Source organism: Zea mays, chromosome 1 (genome assembly GCF_902167145.1).
Source record: "Zea mays cultivar B73 chromosome 1, Zm-B73-REFERENCE-NAM-5.0, whole genome shotgun sequence".
In the NCBI taxonomy this organism is placed as follows: domain Eukaryota; kingdom Viridiplantae; phylum Streptophyta; class Magnoliopsida; order Poales; family Poaceae; genus Zea; species Zea mays.
Window position 1 is genome coordinate 269,765,686 of NC_050096.1, and position 25,424 is coordinate 269,791,109.

General features: G+C 50.4%; 2 protein-coding genes and 1 non-coding gene across 5 annotated transcripts; 2 read left to right on the forward strand and 1 right to left on the reverse strand.

Annotated features, from left to right (window-relative positions):
* Positions 1–271: 271 nt before the first annotated feature.
* LOC100191958 (30S ribosomal protein S21-like) lies at positions 272–3,153 on the reverse strand. The gene is made up of 2 exons (NM_001137382.1): positions 2,782–3,153; positions 272–559 (listed from the first exon to the last, which is right to left on the reverse strand). The coding sequence occupies exons 1-2, from the start codon at positions 3,102–3,104 to the stop codon at positions 550–552; spliced, it is 333 nt and encodes a 110-aa protein (NP_001130854.1). The 5' UTR covers positions 3,105–3,153; the 3' UTR covers positions 272–549.
* Positions 3,154–5,929: 2,776 nt separating this feature from the next.
* Positions 5,930–24,842, forward strand: LOC100285345 (Ribosomal L18p/L5e family protein). 3 transcript variants are annotated; one of them, XM_020553185.3, is made up of 3 exons: positions 6,253–6,369; positions 10,949–11,153; positions 24,263–24,842. In XM_020553185.3, exon 3 carries the CDS (start codon positions 24,282–24,284, stop codon positions 24,624–24,626), a length of 345 nt encoding a protein of 114 aa, XP_020408774.1. In that variant the 5' UTR covers positions 6,253–6,369; positions 10,949–11,153; positions 24,263–24,281; the 3' UTR covers positions 24,627–24,842. The 3 variants fall into 3 exon arrangements, with proteins under 3 accessions (NP_001335994.1, NP_001151709.2, XP_020408774.1); NM_001349065.1 differs by lacking the exons at positions 6,253–6,369; positions 10,949–11,153 and adding an exon at positions 5,930–5,981 and having other exon boundaries at positions 24,263–24,833; NM_001158237.2 differs by lacking the exon at positions 10,949–11,153 and having other exon boundaries at positions 6,043–6,369; positions 24,263–24,830.
* Positions 8,014–8,130, forward strand: LOC111590754 (small nucleolar RNA snoR104). The gene has a single exon (XR_004855791.1). It is a non-coding gene; the product is annotated as a small nucleolar RNA snoR104 (small nucleolar RNA).
* Positions 24,843–25,424: the final 582 nt, after the last annotated feature.

The window sequence follows — 25,424 nt, forward strand, 5'->3', positions numbered from 1 at the left end:
AACTAACCTCTAATCGTGCTTACTTCGACGATAAAGCCAACTAATCACGACTAATCGGACGACTTTAAAACCTTGCTTGGAATATAATCATGTTATAAATTGACCGTAAATTTTTAAAATCAATATTTTAGCTTTGAATTTAAAAATATTTCTAACGTGATAAAATAAATTGAATTTAACATTAAATTTACATTGGCAATATTTTAGTTATAATTTTGAAAATAGTTTTATTCTCAATCTGTCCTTCATGCAATATAGCAAAAGTTCTCTTGATATAAGTTAGATTATATAATCTGAACATATTATAATCCCAAACAAAAAGGCTCTAAGTCCAGCACAAACAGCAGTTAAATCCATATATAGATACTAAATTGTACAATAAAATACAATAGTTCGTTCGCCAAAAACTAGTTTTATTCTCAATCTGTCCTTCATGCAATATAGCAAAAGTTCTCTTGCTCAAGGTCGCAGTTGAGTTTATTCTCCACACGCTCAAAAAGGGAGCACCCACACAGATGCTGCCCGTAAATGGCCAATGCGCTGATGTCCTCACTGGCCCCTGCACAGAGCAAACCATTTCCCAATGAACAACGAAGGTACACATCAACTGCATATTTCTAATTGTGTGCAGCATAAGAACGTACTAGTTTGCAGATGAAGCAAAAATAGCAAACAAAAGTTAAACAGCAACATAGTTCCAAATGATTGGTGTTGCATTGGCATACCACCAACAGTGACTATTTGCACAACATTCTCAGACACATAAATGATGGATCAGAATGTGGCATGGTCATAACTAATAACCATGATAACTAATCAAATATGAGATCACAAGTTCACAACCCACACAAGTGAGAGCTATGATAAAATGATATTGTATCACACTATATATAAATACTAATGCAATAATTCTTCTGTGCAATGAAGGTTCACTTATAAATTACTAGCCCATTTCCCTGATTATAAAATAAACAAAAGGGGCAACTCTGGGGCACTTCTACATTTCAGTGTGGGCCTTTTCAGCGGATTCGTCAGCTATATGCATCTGGTCAATTCAGCAAGAAAATTCTAGCAGCTTAGACTAAAGAAACAATTCTAAAGTTGCGTAGCTTAGCCCCCCCCCCCCCCCCCCACCCACCCACACACACACACACACACACCAAAAAAAATATCACATGATCACAGAGTCTGAAAGCTCGAACCATTAGTGGCAAATGACCATATTTTGTGGTACAGTAGCAGCCGGAGCGTCTCAGAAAAACAACAAAAAAATGAGATCAACCAAGGATGTGAGATGCTGATGAAGCATCAAAAGAAGGACGGGGATAAAAATGACAAGTCTCATAAAAACAATATCTCGAGAGATCCTCGTCCGATGAGCAATTATATCCCAATATTTCTTATTGCTCAACACTAATATGATGAGCAATTAGATCCCAATATCTCTTATTGCTCAACACTATATGCGAGAAAACACACTCAACAGACTGGACAGTCAATTTAGTGTGCTTATAGGATGGATATAGCAGAAACAACCAAACAAACGAAGACTTAAATAGTCAGACGCCTTGCTACGAAGACACTCAAAAGGAATCCCCCCTGAAGAACTGAGGAAGGCTAAATGTTAGTCAAGTAAGTGGCAGTAGAAACAGCCTCAGTCCAAAACTGAGGAACAGAACAAGCATCTACGTTCACTACTCACTAGATAAATTCAGTGAGGAAAAGGTAGATAAGTCTTTACAATTATTATAACACTTCGGATGAAATATAACACTTCTCATGGGATAACTCTAATACTTTCTGAAAAGGGAACAACTCCCTTAACAAATGTGACATGTATGGAGTTAATTCAGATCAAGTAATGTATGGCTTATGAATTACTTTGATATTCATAAGGAGCTAAACCAACCAGTTAGACTCTTCCATTCAGTAGAGTCACCAAAATATTAAATTCATTATTGGACCATACATTCGGGGTCATAGGTTAGCTATTTTCTCCACTGCTGATTGTGGTGAACACATGAAATTTGTAAATCCCTGATCTGAGGGCAGCATGTGTGGAGTCACTCTACTATTCACCCAGAACTTATTAGGCATTTTTTGACACAAAAAAAAAAGATTACCCAGAACTTTGCTAATGAAGCTAGGATTTTAGTGACTATAACCTAATAAAATGGAATTAAAAGAATTACACCTAAATCAGATAGATATAATACCAAAAGTTAATACAAATGATTGAGTGCCAAATTTTGCAACAAATATGATAAAGAGACAATATCAAATTAGTGACACAAACATGTGTAACCTAATAAGTTGGATCACCACATGCCATGAAAATATCTACCAAAAGGCTCCTAAATTTGTAGCATGTTCAACATCCTGGTACTACCATACAGTGCACCTGTTTCGTGGATGCCTAAGTGAGCTAAGAATGAGTTTGGTGCAAATGAAAGTATTCCATCTCAAGTATGGGTAAGCTCACACAAGCCTTCCAATTCAGCCCCGTCGACCAGGGTAAAACTGTGCTCAGAAGTCAAAATTCTCCTCAGCGCAACTCAACCCGCAAACCAACTCAGTTCCACTAGGTGTGGCAAATAGAACTTCCCTAGACATTTCGTCGAGCACTTGGCGATCACAATAGAACTCGCTCCAATTCGTCACCTCTACCCACTGAATATCTGATCAACAAATCAGCCAGCAAGAAAAATGGCAAGCACAGGCACACAGAAGCAGTGCGTTAACAGGTACATGTAGCGGTGGAGATGGGATGGTGGCCCTGACCTGATTTTCTTGATGAGGATCTCGCGGAGCTTCTTGCCGAGCTCCTGGGACCGGACGCGCTGCATAAGCGCCTTACGCGCGAGCACGCGCTTCTCCGAGTCTTTCACGTGGTAGTGGGTGCGCGCTCGGATAAGGCGCTCCATGCCGCTGGACCTCATCTTGCGCTCCATGACCGCCAGCGCCCGCTCCAGGTTCCCGTCCCTCACCTGCACCACAATGCCCCGGGCTTGCTGCACCTGCCCGCGGTGCCCTGCCTCCATCGCCGACGGCCGCGCAGCCACAGCCGCAGCCGCAAGCCCACGCGCCCGTGCCACCGCCTGCATCGTTCTCTTCCGTCTCCTCCCGCCGCCGCACACACTCGATGGAGCGTCGGATTCGGGATGTATAGCACAAAAAAAAACTCGTGAGTTTTTTTGCTATTATAAACCTTCTTTCGAGCGGCTTCGATAAAATAGACCTCACAAACTGGGCTTCGATAAAACAGTCTTCTCTACCTTGCCCAACCTTTATAATAGCATTTGTAGTCAACATAAATCAACTTAATACAATTAATAATTTCTTTTATCTCTTTCTACCGCTTTTGCCCCTGTTCTGTTTTGGAAACATCAGAACACATTCGTTTTTCCTCGGGAGTCTCCTATAGCCGCATGTCCAGGAAATAACAGAACACCGCTGTCCAGGAAACAACATAACGCAGTCAGGAACGTTATCCAACATAAGTAACCATTTTCATTGGGTACAACTGTATAAAGCATACTCTGGCATAGTATTTGCACCATTGATCTCGAGAGTCTGCAGGGTAGTTGTATCTGTGTTGACGACCCTATAGCAACTCCTAACGTAATGTCCTGTTGTCACGAGAAAAATGAGATTAAAGAAGAAGAAAACATTGCCACAATTGTAAAAGGCGAAAACAAAGCAGCTACACTTACCAATTTGTTTTTCATGGCAAACATAATGGAGCTAGCATGTTCGGCAGCATTCCCCTTCCCCACTATAGGAAGCAGAATGCAACTGCCAGCAAGCTCTTCAGTACCTGAATGGCATCTACCATCAACTAGGTTGCTGATAATTGCATTATACAAACGGATGCGCCTGAAGAAAAATTAGGACAACCAAATATCTAGCTCTTCTTTCTTGTTATCTGCATTACATTCATCTTGTGCACTGCTTTACAACTTACCTACATGACTTGAGCCAGACTCAGCGACGTAGCAAGGTAAAATAGATAAGGGGCAAAAATAGTCTTCTCACGTGATAGAAAGAGTTAATGAAAAACTAAATGAATATTGTTGGACAGATTCTATTGTATAGTTTGGACAAGGTGGAGAAGACCATTTTATCAAAGGCCAAACTGTGAGGTCTACTTTACAGAAGCCGCTTGAGGTCCAAAATAGCAAAAAATAAACTCATCGGTCTCGGTCCACGTACTTTCGTGGCCGTCCGTTTTCTCTCAGCAGATAGACCAACTCTAGTAACATCCGACTGCACATTCGTATTATGCCTTTCATGGTGTGTGCTTTCCAACAGCATCCGTATCACTCCGTGTATTCAAGCTCTCTCTCGTGGATTGTTATCCGACCGTTTCCTTCCCGCGAAAACTGTGCATCTACTCCACCTCTGGTGGAGCACGATCGTTGGGATAAGTAGAGGAGAGAGAACACGGATGACAACGGAGTGGAGTGGAAGTAGGCGACATATAGAGCGTGCTGGACAAAGGATATGTTTGAGCGTGCATTTTACAGATACATAGTTCTTTAGGAGGTCTGTTGGAGTTGGTTTAGGCTATCCGCAGCGGTTTTCTCTAAATTTTTCTCCCTATATCACTTTTTTAGTCACATCATCAATATTTCACCCCTATTTTTTTTATCTCCCGCAGCGATTCCCCCTAAATACTCATCCTATACCCCACTACAACTATAAAATATCATTTTTTATATATACTTTTCATCTATTATAAATTTTTCATCTACTAACAATTAGAAGTGAGCCCACGTGAATAGTGTTTGAAGAGTACCACACGCACGCCAGAACGAGGGAGAGAGAGAAGCGTACCTCCGCGTAGAGCGCCTGGTAAGGGAGCCGCTGCAGCCAGACGGGCGCATGTAACCGCCATGCATGCTACAAGGCAAGGTGAGGGGGGGTCGCGCAGCAGGCGCTGCGGACAGCCTTAGGGCATGCACGAGTACGACTCCGAATCGGTAGAGTAGAGACTGCCATGTGGTTTTCTAAATTTCCTATAAAAGGGCGAACAAATTTTTTTTTGCGTCCTAACACGCTAAATAGTTTCCTCCTCCCAGTTATAGGTGTACATTCGGGCTGCCCGGTCCGGCCCAAGCCCGAAAAGGCCCGTATTGTTTGAATTTCGGGCTGGCCCGGCCCATTTGAATTCGGGCCGGGCCGGCCCATGGGCCTAACCCTCGGCCCACGGCCTGGCCCGTAATTGCTTAAACGTGCCGGGCTCATTTCGGGCGGTCCGAAATTATAAAAGCCCGAAATTCACATTAGGGCCCGAAATTCAATTTTTGGCCCGAAATACAGTTTTTGGCTCGAAATTCACATCAGAGCCCGAAATTCAAAACAAATTTAATAAAACAAATAAAAGATAAGACAAATAAATTTGACCAAAAGCAAACTTAATATTTGTATTAAGTTACTAGAGCTATGCAATGACTACCTCGTTTACAAAACATTTTGTTAGAAAGAAAAAAAGTATAATCAGCTCTAAATAAAGTTCGTAAGTTCAATTTATTATCTAATGTCCATAACAAAAATAAAATTACATCACATACTCTAATTCAAAGCTAAAAAACATATAACTAACATTATCTATAGCTTTGTGTTCTTTATCAAGTACATGAAAGTGTGGAATGAAGTGTGATTTTAATAAATATATGAGCCTTTTCGTGCCTCTATATGTGGCATTTCGTGCCTGCCTTAAACGGGCCGTGCTCGTGCCCACCCATGGGCCGTGACCTCGGCCCAAACCCGGCCCGATATATCAGGCCGTGCCGGTCCGGCACTAAAATATTTCGTGCCGTGTCGTGCCTAGACCGTGCTTTTTTTACCGTGCTTCGGGCCGGCCCATCAGGCCCGGCCCAAATGTACACCTATACTCCCAGTGCCAGTGGCGACGACGGGCGATTGCGAGCCACCGCCCTCGCGAAGCACCTCGGACACGGCGACTGCCGACTGACCCGGTACACTGTTTCTCCCTCCCCATTTCTCTCTCTCCTGCGCTGGGTTTAACGCAGCGGTAGGCGATTTCCCCCGATGCCCCCGTCGTGGGTTTGTCCCCGTGGAAAGAAGCACCGCTCCCGTGGAAACAAGAAGTCGTTCTAGGGATCCAAGATGGCGGCGCGGATGCTCATCGCCGATCCGCCCAGAATACTACGCCGTCAAGCCCCCAAGCCCCATGCACCCACCTCTCCAGCCACTCCTCCCGCTGCCAAAAAGCCAGATCTGGTTGAGCGCACTGCAGATTTCGCGGTAATTGTTTCATCGAGACTGCCGTCTCCAGCGCCCGGTGGACCGCCGCCGGTGTGCAGCGACGACATAGAACTCGTCCCAGAGACTCCACAGTTCAGGGTAAGCCAGCTTCGAATGTGGTAGTACCCAACTAAAGTTTGTCTCTGTCATATCGAATTTTAAATGATAATTATGGATGTTAACTATAGTTTAATTATAAAACTAATTACACAGATAAAGGCTAAAAACAAGACGAATTTATTAAGCCTATATTTAATACTTATAATTGATATTCAAATATTTAATATGCACGAACTAAACACCCCAAACTCACCTACGCAGATGTTGTCAGGAAGCAGCCCTCCTCTATACATGTCCAAACATGCCAGTATGCCACCCGGCCCGGCCTGGCATGCTAGACCACCCGGCCCGGCCTGGCATGCTAGACCACGACGTGTTAGGGCATGGACATGAAAAGAACGATTAGTCTGTCGCGTCGCGTCGTGTCTAAGGTAGAGCCAAGCCATGGCACGGGTATTCCTTAAGGGCTGGTTTGGTGACCAGGGGATTGGAGGGGATCGATTCGCTCTAGTTCCTTAGTCACCAAATCAGCCTAAGCCACGACGTGCCCGTGTCGGTCTCAACTCCCAAAAAATCAAATACACAAATTTATAGGCTCTCAAGTGTGTTGCGCGGACGGGAGGGGTGTAAGAGGAGCCTCAGAGGGGAGGAAGGAGAGGGAAGCGGTGGCTGTGAGGTGAGCAGGTGGCGTCGCGATGGATGGGGGCAAGGGCGAGTATGGGAGAGGCGATAGTTGGAGTCAGGAGATGGGGATGGGATGAGCCTGTCTCGACGGGAGTGGGGAGTTTAGTAGGTTAGACTATGGTTAATGTGGGAGCCAAGTGGCTAGGAGAAAATTTACCTTTGCCATAGGCCTTTTTTCCTCTTTTGTCTTGAAGGCCTAAATCCCTCATTTGGGCCTATTTTTGTTTTTACGTCTTCTCTTTCTATTGTACTTTGGCTCCTTTTTCTCCCCTCAATATATTTTTTTGGCAAATGCCCTGCGCCCCTGCCAGCAAATTAAAAAAAACGTTCTAGTATGACCTCGATGTTCAGTATAATACTGACCGGCCTTCTGGATATTAACCTACACCTGCTGTTACTTGTTTTTTTAACAACAAAATGCCCTTTTCTGTAAGCTGTCTAGTAAAAAAACAAAAAAAAACCAATCTGTCAAAGTTCCTTTTGCAGCTTCGATTATCAAAGTTCAGCTGCCCACCTGTAGGGAAAATTTGATGAAATGATGATTCATATACTAATGCCATGTGGGTTTATGTGAATCAACTGATGAAATTATTATGGCGGTGCTAACCAACCCTGTGGTGCCACCCTTTTATATTTATGGTTGAATATGAAATACAGTGAAATGTGTCTTAGCTTCGGTTAAGTTCAAGTACTTATTTTGTATAGGATATGTATATTGTTAGAAGTCTGCGTCTCCTAAAAGCAGTTTGAAACACAAGTTTGTTATTATACCAAGCAAAAATGTTAGATATTAAGTGCTAATATGTGTTGGTCCTTAGTTGTTTGTGCATGTGATACTTGTCCATCCATTCTATTTTTGAAATAATCAGAAGGTGGTGCATGCCATGCTTGCGCTATTGTAAACAACTTGATGTCACATTATATGTGTCGGATCATCTTGAATTAGAAATTAGCAATTCAATGTCCATGTGGAACTGTTTATGCAATGGAAGAAGAGAAAGGTAGCATTCAAAAGAAAGGTGCCCACCTGATACAATCTTCCTAAAGTAAACTTGTCATTTCCTGCTTGTGGTTTTGTAAGTGACATCTACAAGTCTCATATGACAAGATAGCCATATCCACTGTTAGCAACTACATTTAGTGGATCATGTGTTGCTTCTGTTAAGGTTTTTCTGTTGACAAAAAAGGACTTGCTTGTTTCATTGTCATCTTTTGGAGGGTTCTCGTTTCTAGCTCAATCCTGGATTCACGTCAATACTTGAACCGCTCATAGTGGCTATGCTATATGTCCAAGCCTCCTAGGTTAACTTGAGGTTTTGTTCTATTGGATTTCTCGTGAGAAGTATGGATCTACCCTTAAACTTTTGTTATGTTTATAAGACCTGAAAAGCCTTCGCTCCCCCCTCTCTTGTGAAAATAGTTGAATAGAGAGTGGTGACCGGAGAAATATGATTATTTAGCTTGAACAAGCATATAAGAAAATGTTTTTTATTTATTAATTGTATTTTAATCTCGTTCTCTATGGCTGTGATTTCCAATACTTCTAGCCACTAGAAAGAGGTACACCCAATGCTAGGGGCTCCCACATGAGTGGGTTCTAGGCTTCTAGCCCATAGGTATTAAGGCGACCGACACCTTTTTTATCTTTAGGTGATAAAGCATAAGGCGAGGCAACACCTTAATTATATCTATAAACATTAAAATTTAGATAAAATGTTATTTATATATCATTAATTCAAAGTTAATAAGCAAGCTAGCACTTTTATAAGGCCTAGTAGGCCCAATTTCAGCCTAGAAGCAGGAAAAAAGAAAAAGAAAGAAGCTCACAATGAGTCAGCCCATCCCAACTCGGCCCAACACATTTTAAGTTAAAACTCACCAATAGCCGCTAACAACCTAGCAGGCAGCAGCCGCCAGCACCAGACTTCCTCTCTCCCCCTCCCCCAGCAGCTCTCCTCTCTCTCCCTCGATCCCTCCACCGCAGCTCTCCCTCCTACGATGGTCGGAGCCCTGCGTGTCGCCTACGCCCTGCGCGCCCCCTCTTGTGTTTCCGCGCCTTACTCTAGCTGGCAAGGCGACGGGATGCCTTGCGTGTCAAGCTCGCCTTACTGCTTAAGTGTCGCTTTAGCGACGCCTTAATAACTATGTCCTGGCCTGTGTGAATGTGATAAACTGAGGCAAGCCTTTCCTCCACATTGCGGAGAGGCCGCTTCAAACCCACGATCTGGTGACTCAGTGAAATAGCTCTCACCACTACACCAGTCCTGCCCTTCAAAAAACTACTTTTATTGTGTAAGTGAAGGTACAATTTAAAATTTAAGATGCCCACATAGATCAATCTTTCTGAAAGTAAATTTGTTCTTACATGCTAAAAATATTGTACTAAGGCTCACATGAGAAGACAACTAGACAAGCACTCTGTTGTTAGCAACCACATAGAATGGATTTGGCTTTCCATCCTAATATGCCTTTTGAGTTTGTAATTATGTCAATTTTGATGTCTAGTGTTTTTCACCTGAGTCATTAGTTCTTCAGAGGCTCAATCTTTGAAGTATGCCAACTTCTTCAAATAGTTTATGATAAGGCCTGATTGGTTGATTGAGAGTTATAAGATGATAAAGCTAAAATATGGACATTTATTCTTTTGTAGACTTAGACTCATGAATGGCATTTGATACATATGGCAATCATATTATTGCTTTGTGCATATGTATCATGTAGCATTAGTGCAATTACATGGTACAGATGGTAAATGCAGTAAGTTCAAGAATACATACTAAACAAAGTAAGTGCATCAATGAAGTTTTCTGTATGATGTATATTATCATATGCTTTTCGGAGAGTCGTGTGCAACACAAGCCATTGAGTATTGGTGGTTTGTGCTAGACTATTATGTGACTTGGGCTGACTTGGGCTTAGAGCATAGTCCAAGAGGGATTAGGCTATGTAACCCTATCTTCACAATATAGTATATTACAATTCTCTCTTCACCTTTCATGGTATCCCGAGCCTCTACTAGGGGCCTTGCTATTGCAGCCACCATGCTGACGCGTCTCCTCGGGCGTGCCCCCAACATCATCCAAAATGTATTAACTATTTGTTAGTTTACAACTGGCAATTCTTGTTCTATGGAGTTTGACCTTTTTGGCTTGTCCGTGAAGGATCTTGTCACCTAGAGTCTTCTTGCTCGATCTGATAGCTTTGGGCCCATGTACACTATGTGGATTCCTGCTTTCACTACTTCATCTTCGTCGATGCGGCATGCCACTATAGCTCCATCCAACACTTGGCATCGTTGCCTCAATCGTCCTAGTCTTGATGTTGTCCAAACTATCTCGTAGTTTAGTCATCTCTTGTATTAGGGGCACTCATGAGCATCTGTGTCATGCTTGTCAGCTAGAGGTCATCATATTAGACTTCTCTTCCCTAGCTCCTCCTTTCAGGTTGCAGATATTTCTGGTCTCATTCACTGTGATTTGTGCACCTCTCATGTCAGTGTTTTAGATATTAGTATTACTCCGTGGTTCACTGGTTCATAATGATTGCTCCCATTACTCATGAAATTTTCCTTCGTGCTTGAAGTCCGATATGTTTACTACCCTTTTTCACTTCGTCGCTTAGGCTTCCACTCAGTTCATTCATCGAAGTAGCAGTGACACTGTGCACCTCCTCATGCGATATGTTTTCTGGTATAGCTAGTTTACTTCCTTGATCTCGTTGGGTTTTATCAACGCTAAGTGCCTAAGTTGGACACCTCATGTTCATTCATCGAAGTAGCAATGACACTGTGCACCTCCTCATGTATGTTAACGATATTGTACTCACATCTTGTAGTATGAGTGTATGATCGTTTTGCAACACACTATTTTAGCATTGCAGCAAGAGTTCGCTATGAAGAATCTAGGCTAGCTTCACCTTTTCTTGGGTATTGCAGTTGAACACCGCCCCGATGCATTGTTCCTTCAGCAGTGACATTATACTTTGGACATACTTGAGCGCGCTGGCATGGTGGACTATAAGCTATGTGCCACTCTAGTGGATGCTTAGGCAAATATTTCCTCAGGTGTTGGTGCTCCCGTTAGTGACCCTACTGCCTATTTGAGCCTTGCGGGAGCCCTTCAGTATCTCATATTCACAAGGTCAGACATCTCTTATGTTGTATATTCACAAGGTCAGACATCTCTTATGTTGTTCAGCGGGTGTGCCTCCACATGCATGATCTGTGGGAACCATATTTTATTGCTATGAAGTGGATGCTTTGGTATCTTCGAGGCACTCTTGACTACGATCTTCTTCTGATGTTCTTCGCCGATCGATCTCGTCGTCTACAATGACTGGCCAGGTTGCCTGGTGTTACGTAGGGCCGTCAATACCAGAGGAGATCTAGGAAGCAGTTAGAGGAGAATCAGGGGAGTAGAATAAGTTTTGATTAAGTTTGTTAGAGTGGATATGTCGTAGCAGCTAGATGTCATTTGGATAAGTCTTAGCAACTGATCTCCTTTTGGGGATAAGTCTTAGCATATTTTTATCTCCTATTATTGGGGGAAGAGTCGGCTGGCCTTAGGCCTATATATTTAGGATTTTGTAATCAAGAAAGCAGGCAATGAAATCAATCTATTATTCCTACATCCTCTGTCTAGTCTCCTTCCTGCTTGACACCATTGATCGACGACAACTCGCCGTCGATCGCTACTCCCTGCGCAGCAGAGGTCCTGCGCCCTCACCTCTACCCCTTCCACATCAACGCAGCCGTAACATCTTGGTATTTGGAGTCGGCGATCCCTCTTCCACTTCCACAGCCATGACCGATCCAACCAACCTCGATGAGATTTCCAAAGCCCTGGCCGCCATCACCCAACAGCTGCCAACCATGGCAGCCACCCTCCAGCAGTTGGAACACCAGTAGGTTGCTCAACAAGCATCTATTGATCGACTGGACCAGCAGAACCGCGAGGTGGCCCGTATGTCCGACCATCATCGAGGTCGACCACCTCCGCCCCCTCCCTACAGTGACCATGATGACCGTCCACGCCGTCCCCACAAGATGGATTTTCCCACATTCGACGGGAAGACCGGTCCGGTGTTGTTCATCAACAAATGCGAATCGTACTTATTCCAGCAGCATATCATGGAGGAAGAAAAGGTCTGGATGGCATCCTCCAACCTCGACGGCTCAGCGCAGAGTGGTACATGGTCCAACAAGCGGAGGGCACTCCACCTTGGCGCAGGTTCGCGGAGCTGCTCAACATCCGATTTGGGCACCGTTCCACGCCAACCCCTTTGGCGAACTGGCGTCCCTACGCCGCACAGGATGCGTTGCGGAATATGTGAGAGCACTTAGAGGGGGTGAATAAGTGATCCTGTAAAAACAGCTCAACAAAATAAATTTGGACTAATATTGGATTAGTGAAGGCTAAGGCCAAGTTCGAGTGATGAGTACTAGCGGAGTAAACTTCTTCACTTAATTGCTCATCACAAGATGAGTATTAAACTTAGAGCAATTATGCAAGTGAAGTGAATGGAGATAGAGAGAGAATCGCACAGGAATAACGACACGTGACACAACGATTTTTATCCCGTGGTTCGGTCAAGTAGAATACATGCCTACTCCACGTTGTGGCGTCCCAGTGGACGGGGGTTGCACTCAACCCCTTTCAAGTGATCCAAAGATCAACTTGAATATCACAGTTCTCTTTATCTCAACAATATCCCGTTGTGAGGAATCTCCACAATTTGGAGTCTCTCACACCTTACACAAATGATCTCAAATGAACACAAGAGTAAGGGGGAATAGCAACACACACAAGATCGAGAGTTGCAGCAACATCACGCACACAAGACAAGAACGAGCACAAGAAACAGCACAACAGAGTTACAACTCAAAGAAGTGCTCGAATTTCTATCACGATGAACCAAATGTGTGTTTGCAAAGTCTTGGCGTTGTAGAATGTTCAATGGGTGCTTCGTGTACTGCTCCATGCGCCTAGGGGTCCCTTTTATAGCCCCAAGCGAGCTAGGAGCCGTTGGAGCTCCATTTGGAAGGCCCTGGTTGCCTTTTGTCCGTGGGTGCACCGGACAGTCCGGTGCACCACCAGACAGCGAACAGTGCACGATTTCCTTCCTTTTCTGGCGAAGCCGACCGTTGCCAGCCACGGGCCACGTGGCACACCGGACAGTCCGGTGCGACCTTCTGACCGTTGGCTGGGCCACATGTCACCCGCTTATCGCGTGGTCGACTGTTGGCTGGGCGCGCGGCTGGCACACCGGACAGTCCGGTGCACACCAGATAGTCTGGTGAATTATAGCCGTGGAGCCCTCATCGTTTTCCCGAGAGCGGTCTGTTCGCCGGGGCGCTAGCCTCCGGACAGTCCGGTGCACCGCAGGCTGGTGCAAGTTTGGCTGGACATAGCCAAACTTCTCCAATCCGATTTCTCTCGATTTGACAAGGTTCCGAGCACTTAGTAGGATAATGTTAGTACCAAAAACAATTTACTAAGGCTAGAATCATACCTTGCTTTTTCATTTGCATCCCTTTGACACTTAGCTTATATCAAACAAACCAATATGTGTTGGGCATCTAATCACCAAAACATTTATAGAAATGGCCCAAGGGCACATTTCCATTTCAATACGGGGAGCGGTTCCTGGAGCTTCTTGCTCGGGCCGGTCCCCTCTCGGAGTCCCAGCAAGTGCAACTTTTCACTCAAGGTCTCCATGAGCCCCTAAGCATCGATGTCCAACGGCAGAACTCGATGTCTCTGGAGATCTCCATGAGTCTGGCTCGGGCTTACGAATGCCGAGAGCTGGTCGTTGCAAAGGCATCCACATCCAGCCATCACGGCCTTCTTCCCACGCCACAGAAGTTGGACCTGCTACCACCTCCACGTTCGGATTTGGCGATCGCCTCCACTTCCACATGTCTTGTCAGTGGTCTAGGCCGACAGTCCCGACACCTCACGCCGGAGGAGATGGATGAGTGTCGACGTCAAGGGTTGTGCTTGAACTGCGACGAGAAGTGCGTTCGGGGCCACAACAGGTCCTGCAAACAGCTCTTCGTCATGGAATTGGCGAACGACAGCGAGAGCAGGGACGAGGACACGACTCTGGACTGCAACGAACCAGCACCAACAATCTCGTTGCACGCCATCTCGAGGGACCGGACGAGCCAGACCATGCAGGTCCCACTGCGTTGGGGGTCGGCGACCCTGCACGCTCTCCTCGACTCGGGCTCCTCCCACAACTTCGTGTCAGCTACATCGGCCACCAGCACGAAGACAATCTTCCAGCAGCAGAGCGGTTTATGGGTCACGGTCGCAAATGGCGAATGTGTTCCGTGCCTCGGCGCTTTCCAATATGCCGCGTTCTCCATCCACGGTGAGCCGTTCCAGGCAAATTTCTTTGTATTTCCTCTCGCCGGCTATGATGTCGTCCTCGACACCTAGTGGCTAGCCTCCCTGGGACCAATCCTATGGGATTTTGGCCATCTCACCATGCAGTTTTGGCTCCGGGACCACAAGGTCTGATAGCGTGGCCTTTGCGGTGGCGGTCCACCATTGCTCTTAACAACTGCATCAGACTCCCTCCTCGACGCCCTGCTGACAGAATTCGACGACCTCTTCACTGAGCCCCACAAACTACCTCCACCTCGTCTACTTGCGACCACCACATCCACCTGCTGGCCTGCATCGGCCCCGTTGCCGTCCGCCCCTATCGCTACTCCGCCATACACAAGGACGAGCTGGAAAGACAATGCCACAACATGCTGGACCACGAGATAATTCGCCGCAGCACGTCGGCATTCTCTTCCTCGGTGTTGCTGGTCAAGAAGAATGATGGTTCCTGTAGGTTCTGCGTCGACTACAGGGTGCTCAATGCTCAGACCGTCAGCGACACGTTCCCGATCCCCGTTGTTGACGAACTCTTGGACGAGCTGCATAAAGCCCGCTTCTTCACCAAGTTTGATCTTTGTTCAGGCTATCATCAAGTCCGAATCTTTCCCAACGACATACACAAGGCGACGTTCCGTACACATGACGGTCTCTACAAATTCTTGGTCATACCGTTCGGACTGACGAACGCCCCGGCCACATTCCAGGCGCTGATGAATGAGGTCCTGCGAGTCTTCTTGCGTCGTTTCGTGTTGGTCTTCTTCGATGATATCTTGATCTTTAGTGTGTTCAGTTGTGCCTGCTATCCCAACACTTCTGCCACCGCTCCCCACAAGCTATCTCCCCGCTCCACTCGCTGCCTATTCCTCGGTTACTCCCCTAACCACAAGTGGTATCATTGTCTTGACCTCGTCTCCCACCGCATACTCATCTCTCGTCACGTTGTTTTCGACGAAGATATGTTTCCCCTTGCTGGCTCCTCCCCACCCACCGATCTCGACTCTCTCCTTGAGTCTGATCCAGTTCCCCCTCCACCCCAGGCTCCCCGCCTTGCGCCGTTAACCGCGCCACGCGAGGCTTCAATGCCTCCGCTCGCGCCTCTACTCACGCCACACGCGACCTCTACACCTTCACTCGCGCCTCCTCTCATGCCTCGTGCGGCCCCGCCGACCACCCCTGTGCCACGCGCGGCTCTGTCGACCCCTCCTGCTCCATGGGCGGCTCCATCAACGAGCGCAGCCTGCTTCGCCGACCCTGCCCTCGTCTGCCACCGCCGCGAGTGGGCCACTCCCTCAGCTCCTACTGACCTGGCCCCATCGACGAGAGCGACTCGCTTTGCCGACCCCACTCTCATCTACCACCGCCGCGAGCGGGCCACTCCATTGGCTCCCGACGCCCCGTCGACCCGCACCGGGCCTCCCGTGTACCACCCGGTCGCCATCCACCGCGACCCTGGACACGTCCACCCGATGGTGACTCGCCGCGTAGCTGGTGTTCTCCGTCCTATCGACCGGCTGATCCTGGCAGCCGACACGGCTGCCACTCCTCCGAACGCCTCCCCGGTCCCCTCCTCCGTTCATGATGCCCTCGCCGACCCCACTGGCGTCGTGCTATGGAGGAGTACGCGGCCCTCCTGGCCAACCATACCTAGGGCCTGGTGTTGCGTCCACCAAGCACCAACGTGGTCACTGGTAAGTGGCTCTTTCGCCACAAACTGACCTCAAATGGCTCCCTCGACCGCTACAAGGCCCGTTGGGTCCTTCGGGACTTCACCCAGCGCCCCGGAGTGGACTACGACGAGACCATCAGTCCCGTCGTCAAGTTTGCCACCGTTCGAGCCGTCCTCTCCCTCGCTCTCTATCGGGACTGGGCGATCCATCAACTCGACGTCAAGAATGCCTTCCTCCACGTCACTCTGACGGAGACTGTCTACTACAGCCAGCCCACCGGCTTCATCGATGCCGCTCGCTCGGATCTGGTCTATTGGCTGAACCGCTCCTTGTACGGCCTCAAGCAGGCGACGAGGGCCTGGTACAGTCGATTCGCCTCCTACTTTGCTTCCATCGGCTTCGTCGAGGTCAAGTCGGACACACCCCTCATCATCTACCGGCGCGGTGACGACACCGTCTACCTCTTGCTCTACGCCGACGACATTGTGCTCACGACGTCCACCGCTGACCTTGTACATCGCACGATTGTCGCCCTTTAGCGGGAGTTCACGATGAAGGATCTGGGGCCCCTTCACCACTTCCTCGGCATCACCGCCGAGCGCTGGCCTTAGGGTCTCTTCCTCCACCAACGAAAGTACGCCATCGACATCCTGGAGCGGGCTGGCATGTCCGACTGCAAGCCCTAGTCCACGTCTGTCGACACTCAGGCGAAGCTCTCTAAGGACGACAGGCCCCCGGTTGTCGATGCGACGTCCTATTGGAGCCTGACCGGTGCCCTCTAGTACCTGACCTTCTCCAGGCCCGACATCGCCTACGCCGTCCAGCAATGTGCCTGCACATGTACACCTGCGGGAGCCCCATCTCACTGCTCTCAAGCGGATCTTGCGCTACCTCTGCGGCTCCCTCGACTACGGCCTTCTACTCTGACCCTCCCCACAGTCGGAGCTCGTGGTCTACACCGATACTGGGCTAGCTGTCTCGACACGCGCCGGTCCACTTCCGGTTATGCCGTGTTCTTGGGCGCCAACCTCGTCTCCTAGGCTGCCGAGCGGCAACCCGTCGTCTCCCGCTCCAGTGCAGAGGCTGAGTACCGTGCTGTGGCCAACGGCATGGCAGTGGCCTCCTGGCTACGCCAACTTCTCCAAGAGCTCCACAACCCCCTCCAGCGCGCCAGCCTCGTCTACTGCGACAACGTCAGCGTTGATGGAATAAGTCTTGAGCATCTAGAGGACAGCAGTCGCTTTTGACTGTCCTCTGTAGTCCTTAGCATCTAGAGGACAACTTGACTGTCCTTTGTAGTCTCTTTAGCATCTAGAGGACAGCAGTCACTTTTTGACTGTCCTCTGCAGTCGCTTTAGCATCTAGAGGACAACAGTCGCTTTTGACTGTCCTCTGTAGTCTCTTTAGCATCTAGAGGACAATCCTGTTGTGTAGTGTGTGTGAGAAGGTGTGGTAGTGCAGCCTCTAGGGCTATAAATATGGGTCTCCAACCCTTAGATAGGTATGGCATTGTGTAGTGTTTGAGGAAATAAACAGAAAATTGCCCCAACTCATAGTGTCATCCTCTGATGAGAGTTAGAGTCCCTCTACTTACAATTGGTATCAGAGCCAAACTATCCTGCAGCCTAAACATCTCGTGCTCATCTCCTTCCCGCGTCTCTCCCCACACTCAGTCGGCAGCAAGAGCTCCAACTGTTCCTTCCTCCCCTGCTCAGACGAGCAGCCTTTCGTCTGAGACAGCCTCTTCCACACGCAGCAACCCCTCACTAGCCCACCATGTCCCTACGCTCGGCCACTTCGAGTGCGCGGCGCCAGCAGGAGGCCGAGGTCGCCGCGGCACAAGAACGCGAGCGAGCAGCAGCAGCGGCTGCAGCGACAACGGCGAGGGCAACACGGTTGGCGGCGGCGGAACTGGCAGCGGCGAGAGCAGAAGTAGAAGCAGCGGAGGCGGCGGATGCTGCACGTGCGGCGGCAACAGAGCTCGAGGTTCTGCGCGGCAGTAGAGTTGGCAACTCTGCTTCTGTCGACGACAACACCGACGAAGAGCTCAGGCTGGCGAGGGAAGCAGCGCGAGAGCAGGCGGCACAGTGGGCAGCCGCGCATCCCCATGGGGGCGCGCGTGGCGGCAGCCCGGATAGGCGCCGACGCGCCGACGGCGCTCCAGGCGGGGGCGCACGCGGCGGCAGCCCAGACGGGCGTAGACGCGCCGGCGGTGCTCCCGGCGGCGGCGACCGAGTCGACGGAGATCGCGGCCTCTACAGGCGGCGCAGTTCTCCCTCCCCGGATCGGTACCATGGTCGCCGCATGGCCCAGGCCATTGTCAGGGACATCGGTCCCGGCGGTGGGTGGCCTACCCTCACCAAGACCAACTACGTCGAGTGGGTCGCGGTGATGAGGGTACGGCTCCAGGTTCGCCACATGTGGGAAGCAGTTCGTTACGACGACGTCGACTACCACGAGGATCGGCGGGCGCTGGATGCCCTCATTGCTGCAGTCCCGCCCGAGATGCAGTTTTCGCTTTCCCAGAAGCGGACTGCCAAGGAGGCCTGGGACGCCATCGCTGCGACCCGCATCGGCAGCGATCGTGCCCGCAAGACCACACTGCAGGCACTTCGCAAGGAGTGGGAGAACCTGGCCTTCAAGCCAGGTGAGGATGTTGATGACTTTGCTCTCCTCCTCAACACTCTGTTGCAGAAGATGGTGCAGTTCGACGACGACACCTACAATGAGGAGAGAGCTGTTGAGAAGCTCTTCCGTTGCATCCCCGAGAAGTACAGGCAGATTGCTCGCTCGATCGAGTCTCTGCTAGACCTCTCCACGATGACGATCGAAGAGGCGATTGGTCGCCTCAAGGTGGTCGACGGCGACGAACCACGGGCTCTCTCTGGGCCTATCACTATCGGCGGGAAGCTACATCTCACTCGAGAGCAGTGGGAGGCCTGCCAGGGTGACAAGAAGAAGGGGGAGTCCTCCTCGACACGAGGCCGCAAACGCGGCAAGCCGCGCAAGGCGCGTGGAGGCGCCCAGGCCGGGGCGCGAGGACATGCTGAGGGTGGTGCACGTGGAGGTGCCCAAGGCGGCGCCGTCGGCAACAAGAAGCCGGCACGAGACGACGGCTGCCACAACTGCGGCAAGCTTGGCCACTGGGCCAGGGATTGTCGGCAGCCACGACGTGGCCAGGCCAACGTCGCACAGGCGGAGGCGGAGGAGGAGGCCCTGCTCCTGGCACATGCAAGCATCGAGCCATCTCCAGCGGCACCGACCGCAGCGGCACTCCTCCACCTTGATGAGTCGAAAGCACGCGCTTTCCTTGGCGACGGCTCCAACAAGGACATGATCGAAGGATGGTGCCTCGACACCGGCGCCACTCATCACATGACCGGCCGACGGGAGTTCTTCACCGAGCTTGACTCTAGCGTCCGAGGCTCCGTCAAGTTTGGGGACGCCTCCGGTGTAGAGATCAAGGGCGCCGGCTCAGTCGTCTTCACCGCCACGTCTGATGAGCACAGGCTGCTCACCGGAGTCTACTACATCCCCGCGTTGAGAAAATCATCAGCTTGGGACAGCTGGATGAGAATGGTTCACGCGTGGAGGTCGAGCACAGAGTCATGAGGATCTGGGATCCCTCTCGTCGCCTTCTTGCCAAGGTACGCAGGAGTGCAAATCGGCTTTACATCCTCAATGTGAAGGTGGCACAACCTTGCTGCCTTGCTGCTCGTCGAGACGACGGGGCATGGCAGTGGCACGAGCGCTTCGGGCACCTTAACTTCGAAGCCCTGAAGCGGCTCAGCGTCAAGGAGATGGTACGAGGCCTGCCGTGCCTTGACCATGTGGAGCAATTCTGCGATGTCTGCGTGTTGACAAAGCAGAGACGGCTCCCCTTCCCCCAGCAGTCGAGCTTCCGAGCCAAGGAGAGGCTCGAGCTCGTGCATGGGGACTTGTGTGGCCCGGTGACACCAGCCACACCAGGAGGACGACGCTACTTCTTGCTGCTCGTCGACGATCTCTCCCGCTACATGTGGGTGATGATCCTTGTCAGCAAGGGAGAGGCTGCGAACGCCATCAGGCGTGTGCAGGTCGCTGCGGAGGCGGAGTGCGGCCGCAAGCTGCGCGTGCTGCGCACCGACAACGGCGGCGAATTCACGGCAGCTGAGTTCGCGTCGTACTGCGCGGATGAGGGCGTTCAGCGCCACTGCTCCGCGCCGTACAGCCCGCAGCAGAACGGCGTCGTCGAGCGGCGCAACCAGACGGTTGTAGGGATGGCTCAGGCTCTCCTCAAGCAGAGAGGAATGCCAGCTGTCTTCTGGGGAGAGGCGGTGGTGACAGCGGTTTACATCCTCAACCGCTCGCCCACCAAGGCTCTCAACGGGATGACACCGTACGAGGCTTGGCATGGGCGCAAGCCGGTGGTCTCTCACCTACGGGTCTTCGGCTGCCTCGCGTTCACCAAGGAGCTTGGCCACATCAGCAAGCTCGACGATAGGAGCACCCCGGGGGTGTTCATTGGCTACGCGGAGGGCTCGAAGGCCTACCGCATCCTTGACCCAAGAACACAGCGTGTGCGCACGGTGCGCGACGTAGTGTTCGACGAAGGGCGAGGTTGGGTGTGGGACAAGGCGGTGGACGACGGCACGACTCCGACGTACGACTTCACCATCGAGTACGTCCACTTTGAGGGAGCTGGGGGGGGAGTAGGCAACTCTTCTCCGAGCAGGTCTACCCCAGCCCCCAAGTCTCCACCGACTCCAGCGCCACACTCTCCAGCTCCTGCTACAACGAGCTCTTCACCACCACGCACTCCAACCACGACTCCGGCTACAGCGAGCTCTTCGCCACCACGTACTCCAGCACCGACGGTACCCTCTCCGGGAACGTCCTCTCCGACACCAGCTCGTGTCGAGCACGACCCAGTGGAGCTCGTGACCCCTCTGTCCCACGACGAGGAGCGCGTCGACGCGTGCTACGACGGCGAGCCGTTGCGGTATCGAAGGGTGGAGGGCCTTCTCATCGACCCGTCGGTGCCAGGCCCTGCATCTCGCATTCTGGCAGGAGAGTTGCATCTTGCATGCGACGATGGTGAGCCTCGGTCTTTCGCGGAGGCCGAGAAACATGCGGCTTGGCGTGCCGCGATGCAGTCGGAGATGGACGCGGTTGAGACGAACCGCACCTGGGAGCTCGCTGATCTCCCTCATGGTCATCGCGCGATCACCCTTAAATGGGTGTTCAAACTGAAGAGGGATGAAGCCGGCGCCATCGTCAAGCTCAAGCATAAGGCTCGCTTGGTGGCACGCGGTTTCTTGCAGCAGGAGGGGATCGACTTCGACGATGCCTTCGCCCCTGTAGCACGGATGGAATCCGTGCGACTCCTCGCGCTGGCAGCCCTGGTGGGCTGGCATGTTCATCACATGGATGTCAAGTCGGCGTTTCTTAACGGCGACTTAAAGGAGGAGGTCTACGTACACCAGCCGCCAGGTTTTGCGATCCCTGGCAAGGAAGGCAAGGTGTTGCGCCTGCGCAAGGCCCTCTACGGCTTGCGACAGGCACCAAGGGCGTGGAATGCCAAGCTGGATTCCACGCTCAAGAGGATGGGCTTCATGCCAAGCCCGCACGAGGCGGCCATCTATCGGCGGGGCAATGGAGAAAATGCCCTGCTGGTGGGTGTCTACGTCGACGACTTGGTGATCACCGGCGTCAAGGATGCAGAGGTGGCAGCGTTCAAGGAAGAGATGAAGGCCACCTTCCAAATGAGTGACCTGGGGCATCTCTCCTTCTACCTGGGGATTGAGGTGCACCAGGGAGACTCCGGGATCACACTTCGCCAGACCGCCTACGCCAAACGTATTGTTGAGCTGGCTGGGCTCACCGACTGCAACCCAGCTCTCACTCCGATGGAGGAGAGGCTGAAGCTGAGTCGCGACAGCACGACGGAGGAGGTGGATGCTACTCAGTACCGACGTCTTGTGGGGAGCCTTCGCTACCTCGTCCACACACGACCTGACTTGGCATACTCCGTCGGCTATGTTAGTCGGTTCTTGCAGCGACCGACGACGGAGCATGAGCAGGCTGTGAAGAGGATCATCCGCTATGTTGCGGGGACTCTCGACCACGGTCTCTACTACCCGAGGTGCCCTGGGGAGGCACACCTTGTCGGGTACAGCGACAGCGACCACGCCGGCGACATCGACACTAGCAAGAGCACAAGCGGGATCCTCTTCTTCCTCGGCAAGTGCCTCATTAGCTGGCAGTCGGTCAAGCAGCAGGTGGTGGCCATGTCCAGCTGCGAGGCCGAGTACATAGCGGCGTCCACTGCTTCGACTCAGGCGCTCTGGCTGGCTCGACTGCTCGGTGATCTCCTCGGGAGAGACACTGGAGCGGTGGAACTCAGGGTGGACAGCCAGTCCGCTCTGGCATTGGCCAAGAACCCCGAACGGAGCAAGCACATTCGGCTGAGATACCACTTCATCCGAGACTGCTTGGCAGAAGGGAGCATCAAGGCGCGTTACATCAACACCAAGGATCAGCTTGCAGACCTGCTCACCAAGCCCCTTGGGAAGATCAAGTTTGTTGAGCTTCGCTCCAGGTCCGGGATGGCCCAACTTTCTCACAAGACGACGCCCAAGACTTAGGGGGAGAATGATGGAATAAGTCTTGAGCATCTAGAGGACAGCAGTCGCTTTTGACTGTCCTCTGTAGTCCTTAGCATCTAGAGGACAGCTTGACTGTCCTTTGTAGTCTCTTTAGCATCTAGAGGACAACAGTCGCTTTTTGACTGTCCTCTGTAGTCACTTTAGCATCTAGAGGACAACAGTCGCTTTTGACTGTCCTCTGTAGTCTCTTTAGCATCTAGAGGACAATCCTGTTGTGTAGTGTGTGTGAGAAGGTGTGGTAGTGCAGCCTCTAGGGCTATAAATATGGGTCTCCAACCCTTAGATAGGTATGACATTGTGTAGTGTTTGAGGAAATAAACAGAAAATTGCCCCAACTCATAGTGTCATCCTCTGATGAGAGTTAGAGTCCCTCTACTTACAAGCGTGGTCTACCTCTCCACCAATCCCGTGTAGCATCAGCGCACGAAGCACATGGAGATCGACCTGCACTTTGTCCGCAAGCGGCTCATCGCTGGTGACGTTCGGGTTCTCAGCGTCCCACCACGCTGTAGTTCGCCGATATCTTCACCAAGGGGCTACCGTCGAGTTGAGACTGCGGGGGGTGTTAGAGTATTGTTTTGGTTTCAGGGCTAGTCCCTGTGTAATTACTTGCATACCCTCAGTGTAATGGGCTTGGTCCAATTACTCATCTTATATATATGCACTCCCAACCTAGTTAGGGTTAGGGTTTCCCACTCCAACAGAAATCAATCTATTATTCCCTACCTCCTCTGTCTAGTCTCCCTCCTGCTTGACACCATTGATCGACGGCAACTCGTCGGCGATCGCTACTCCTGCGCAGTAGGGGTCATGCACCCTCACCTCTACCCCTTCCACCACAACGCAGCCGTAACACGAACACATGTAGGGCCACCTCTGGCTACAGCGTTCTTTGGAGCAATCACGTCTCTTGGTTGTCGAAGCGGCAACATGTGGTCTCTCACTCGAGCGCTGAGGCTGAAATGTTGGGCGCTGGCGAATGGTGTGGTTGAGGCGTTCTGGTTCCACCAGCTCTTGAAGGAGCTCCATAGTCCCCTGACCAAGAGTACCTTGTCTACCTCTCTATCAACCTTGTCCAGCACCAGGGCACGAAGCATGATCTCCACTTTATTCGTGGGCGTGTCACCATAAGGGATGTTCGAGTCCATGTTTTGGCGACTCAACTCGTCGACATCTTCACCAAGGGCCTACGCTCTATGTTTTTGGAGTTTTGATCCAGTCCCAACATTTGTCGTAGCTAGAGTTTTGATCGCTAGAGTTTTGATCGCGGGGTGTTAGATTGTTATGTGATTTGGGTTGACTTGGGCATAGAGCTCAGCCCAAGAGGACCATCGGGGTTAGGCTTTGTAACCCTGTGAAGACACTACACTATAATACAATTATCTCTTCACCTTTCAGTCCCTTCATGCTATATCACCATATGATATTTGCATCCGGTCCTGGATTTCTATTTCACAAGATTATCCTTGTCCATGTTTAAGTTTTTGCATGCTATGTCAGCGTTATTGATTAATTATTTTGTCTTATTTCTGGGCTTGTTCAGGTCAGCTTGATTAGGCAATATGGTTATCCCTCCACCAGCTAGGGCTCCTGCAATCACCAAGTTCCTCAAGCCGTATATTTTGAAGATGCATTTCACAAACAGTTTTGTGAGCGCTCAGGTCATCCACACACCGACAGCCACGGTCGCATGCTCTGCAAGCTCTCAGGAGAAACTCCTGAGGCCAAGCATGGAGTCGACACGGGATGTTGCTGCGGCTGCAAAGATTGGGAAGTTGCTTGGAGAGCGCTTGCTGTTCAAGGGTATCCCTGCAGTATCTGTCTCCATGTCAAGAGACCAGAAGTACCATGGCAAGGTCAAGGCCGTGATAGATTCTCTAAGAGGTGTTGGTGTGAAATTGCTGTAGGGAAAACTGACTGTTTTATGAGAGGTTATGTTGGGGCCTCATGTTTACCTCCGAAGCTGCTTGGCGGTCCATTAGTTTCGTGACTGAATTTTCTTATGGGTGCTGCTGAACAATATCTTGAACCATGTAAGTCCTTGTTCGGTTGTTCCTATACATCATGGATTGGAAAAGAAAATATGAAAGATTTTGACTTGGAATGGATTGAAACTCATCCAATCTTTTTCAGTCCATATGAGAATTTTGATGAAACCGAACATGCCCTGACAGGATACTTTGGCTAAAACAGAGCTCGCTTGTGGACAAATGCTGATTGTCTGGGTCTATCTTCCCTGAGTTGTAGAGTATGAACATAATCATTTTAGATGAACAGAATGCCGTTACTTTTCTATAAATTAAAATGAAACTGAATGGTGAGAACTGCTACAGTGCTCCTGACACTACAAGGTTACAGTTCTCAAGCCCTCTGCTCTGATCGTCAAGACACAAATTTGACAGAGTATATAGAGCACATCACGTCTGTGTCACTGTGTATAGAGATATGGACCCAGTCCCTCCTGTACTCGTATGGAACAGACAACCCAGTCAGCCCGTTTCTGATTCTTCTGTCCTCAACATCCTGCGAGCGCCCCCGTCCCGCCGCTTCCAGAACCTCATACAACCTTCGAGATGCGATGCTCCAGCCACAGCTTCACGTTCACGGGCTCCCCACTAGCGAGCCATATAAAATCCTCCTCTCCCTTATCTCTTCCTCAACCTCACGCCATTTCCCAGCCTGAACAGCCCCCAAAACCAAACGAA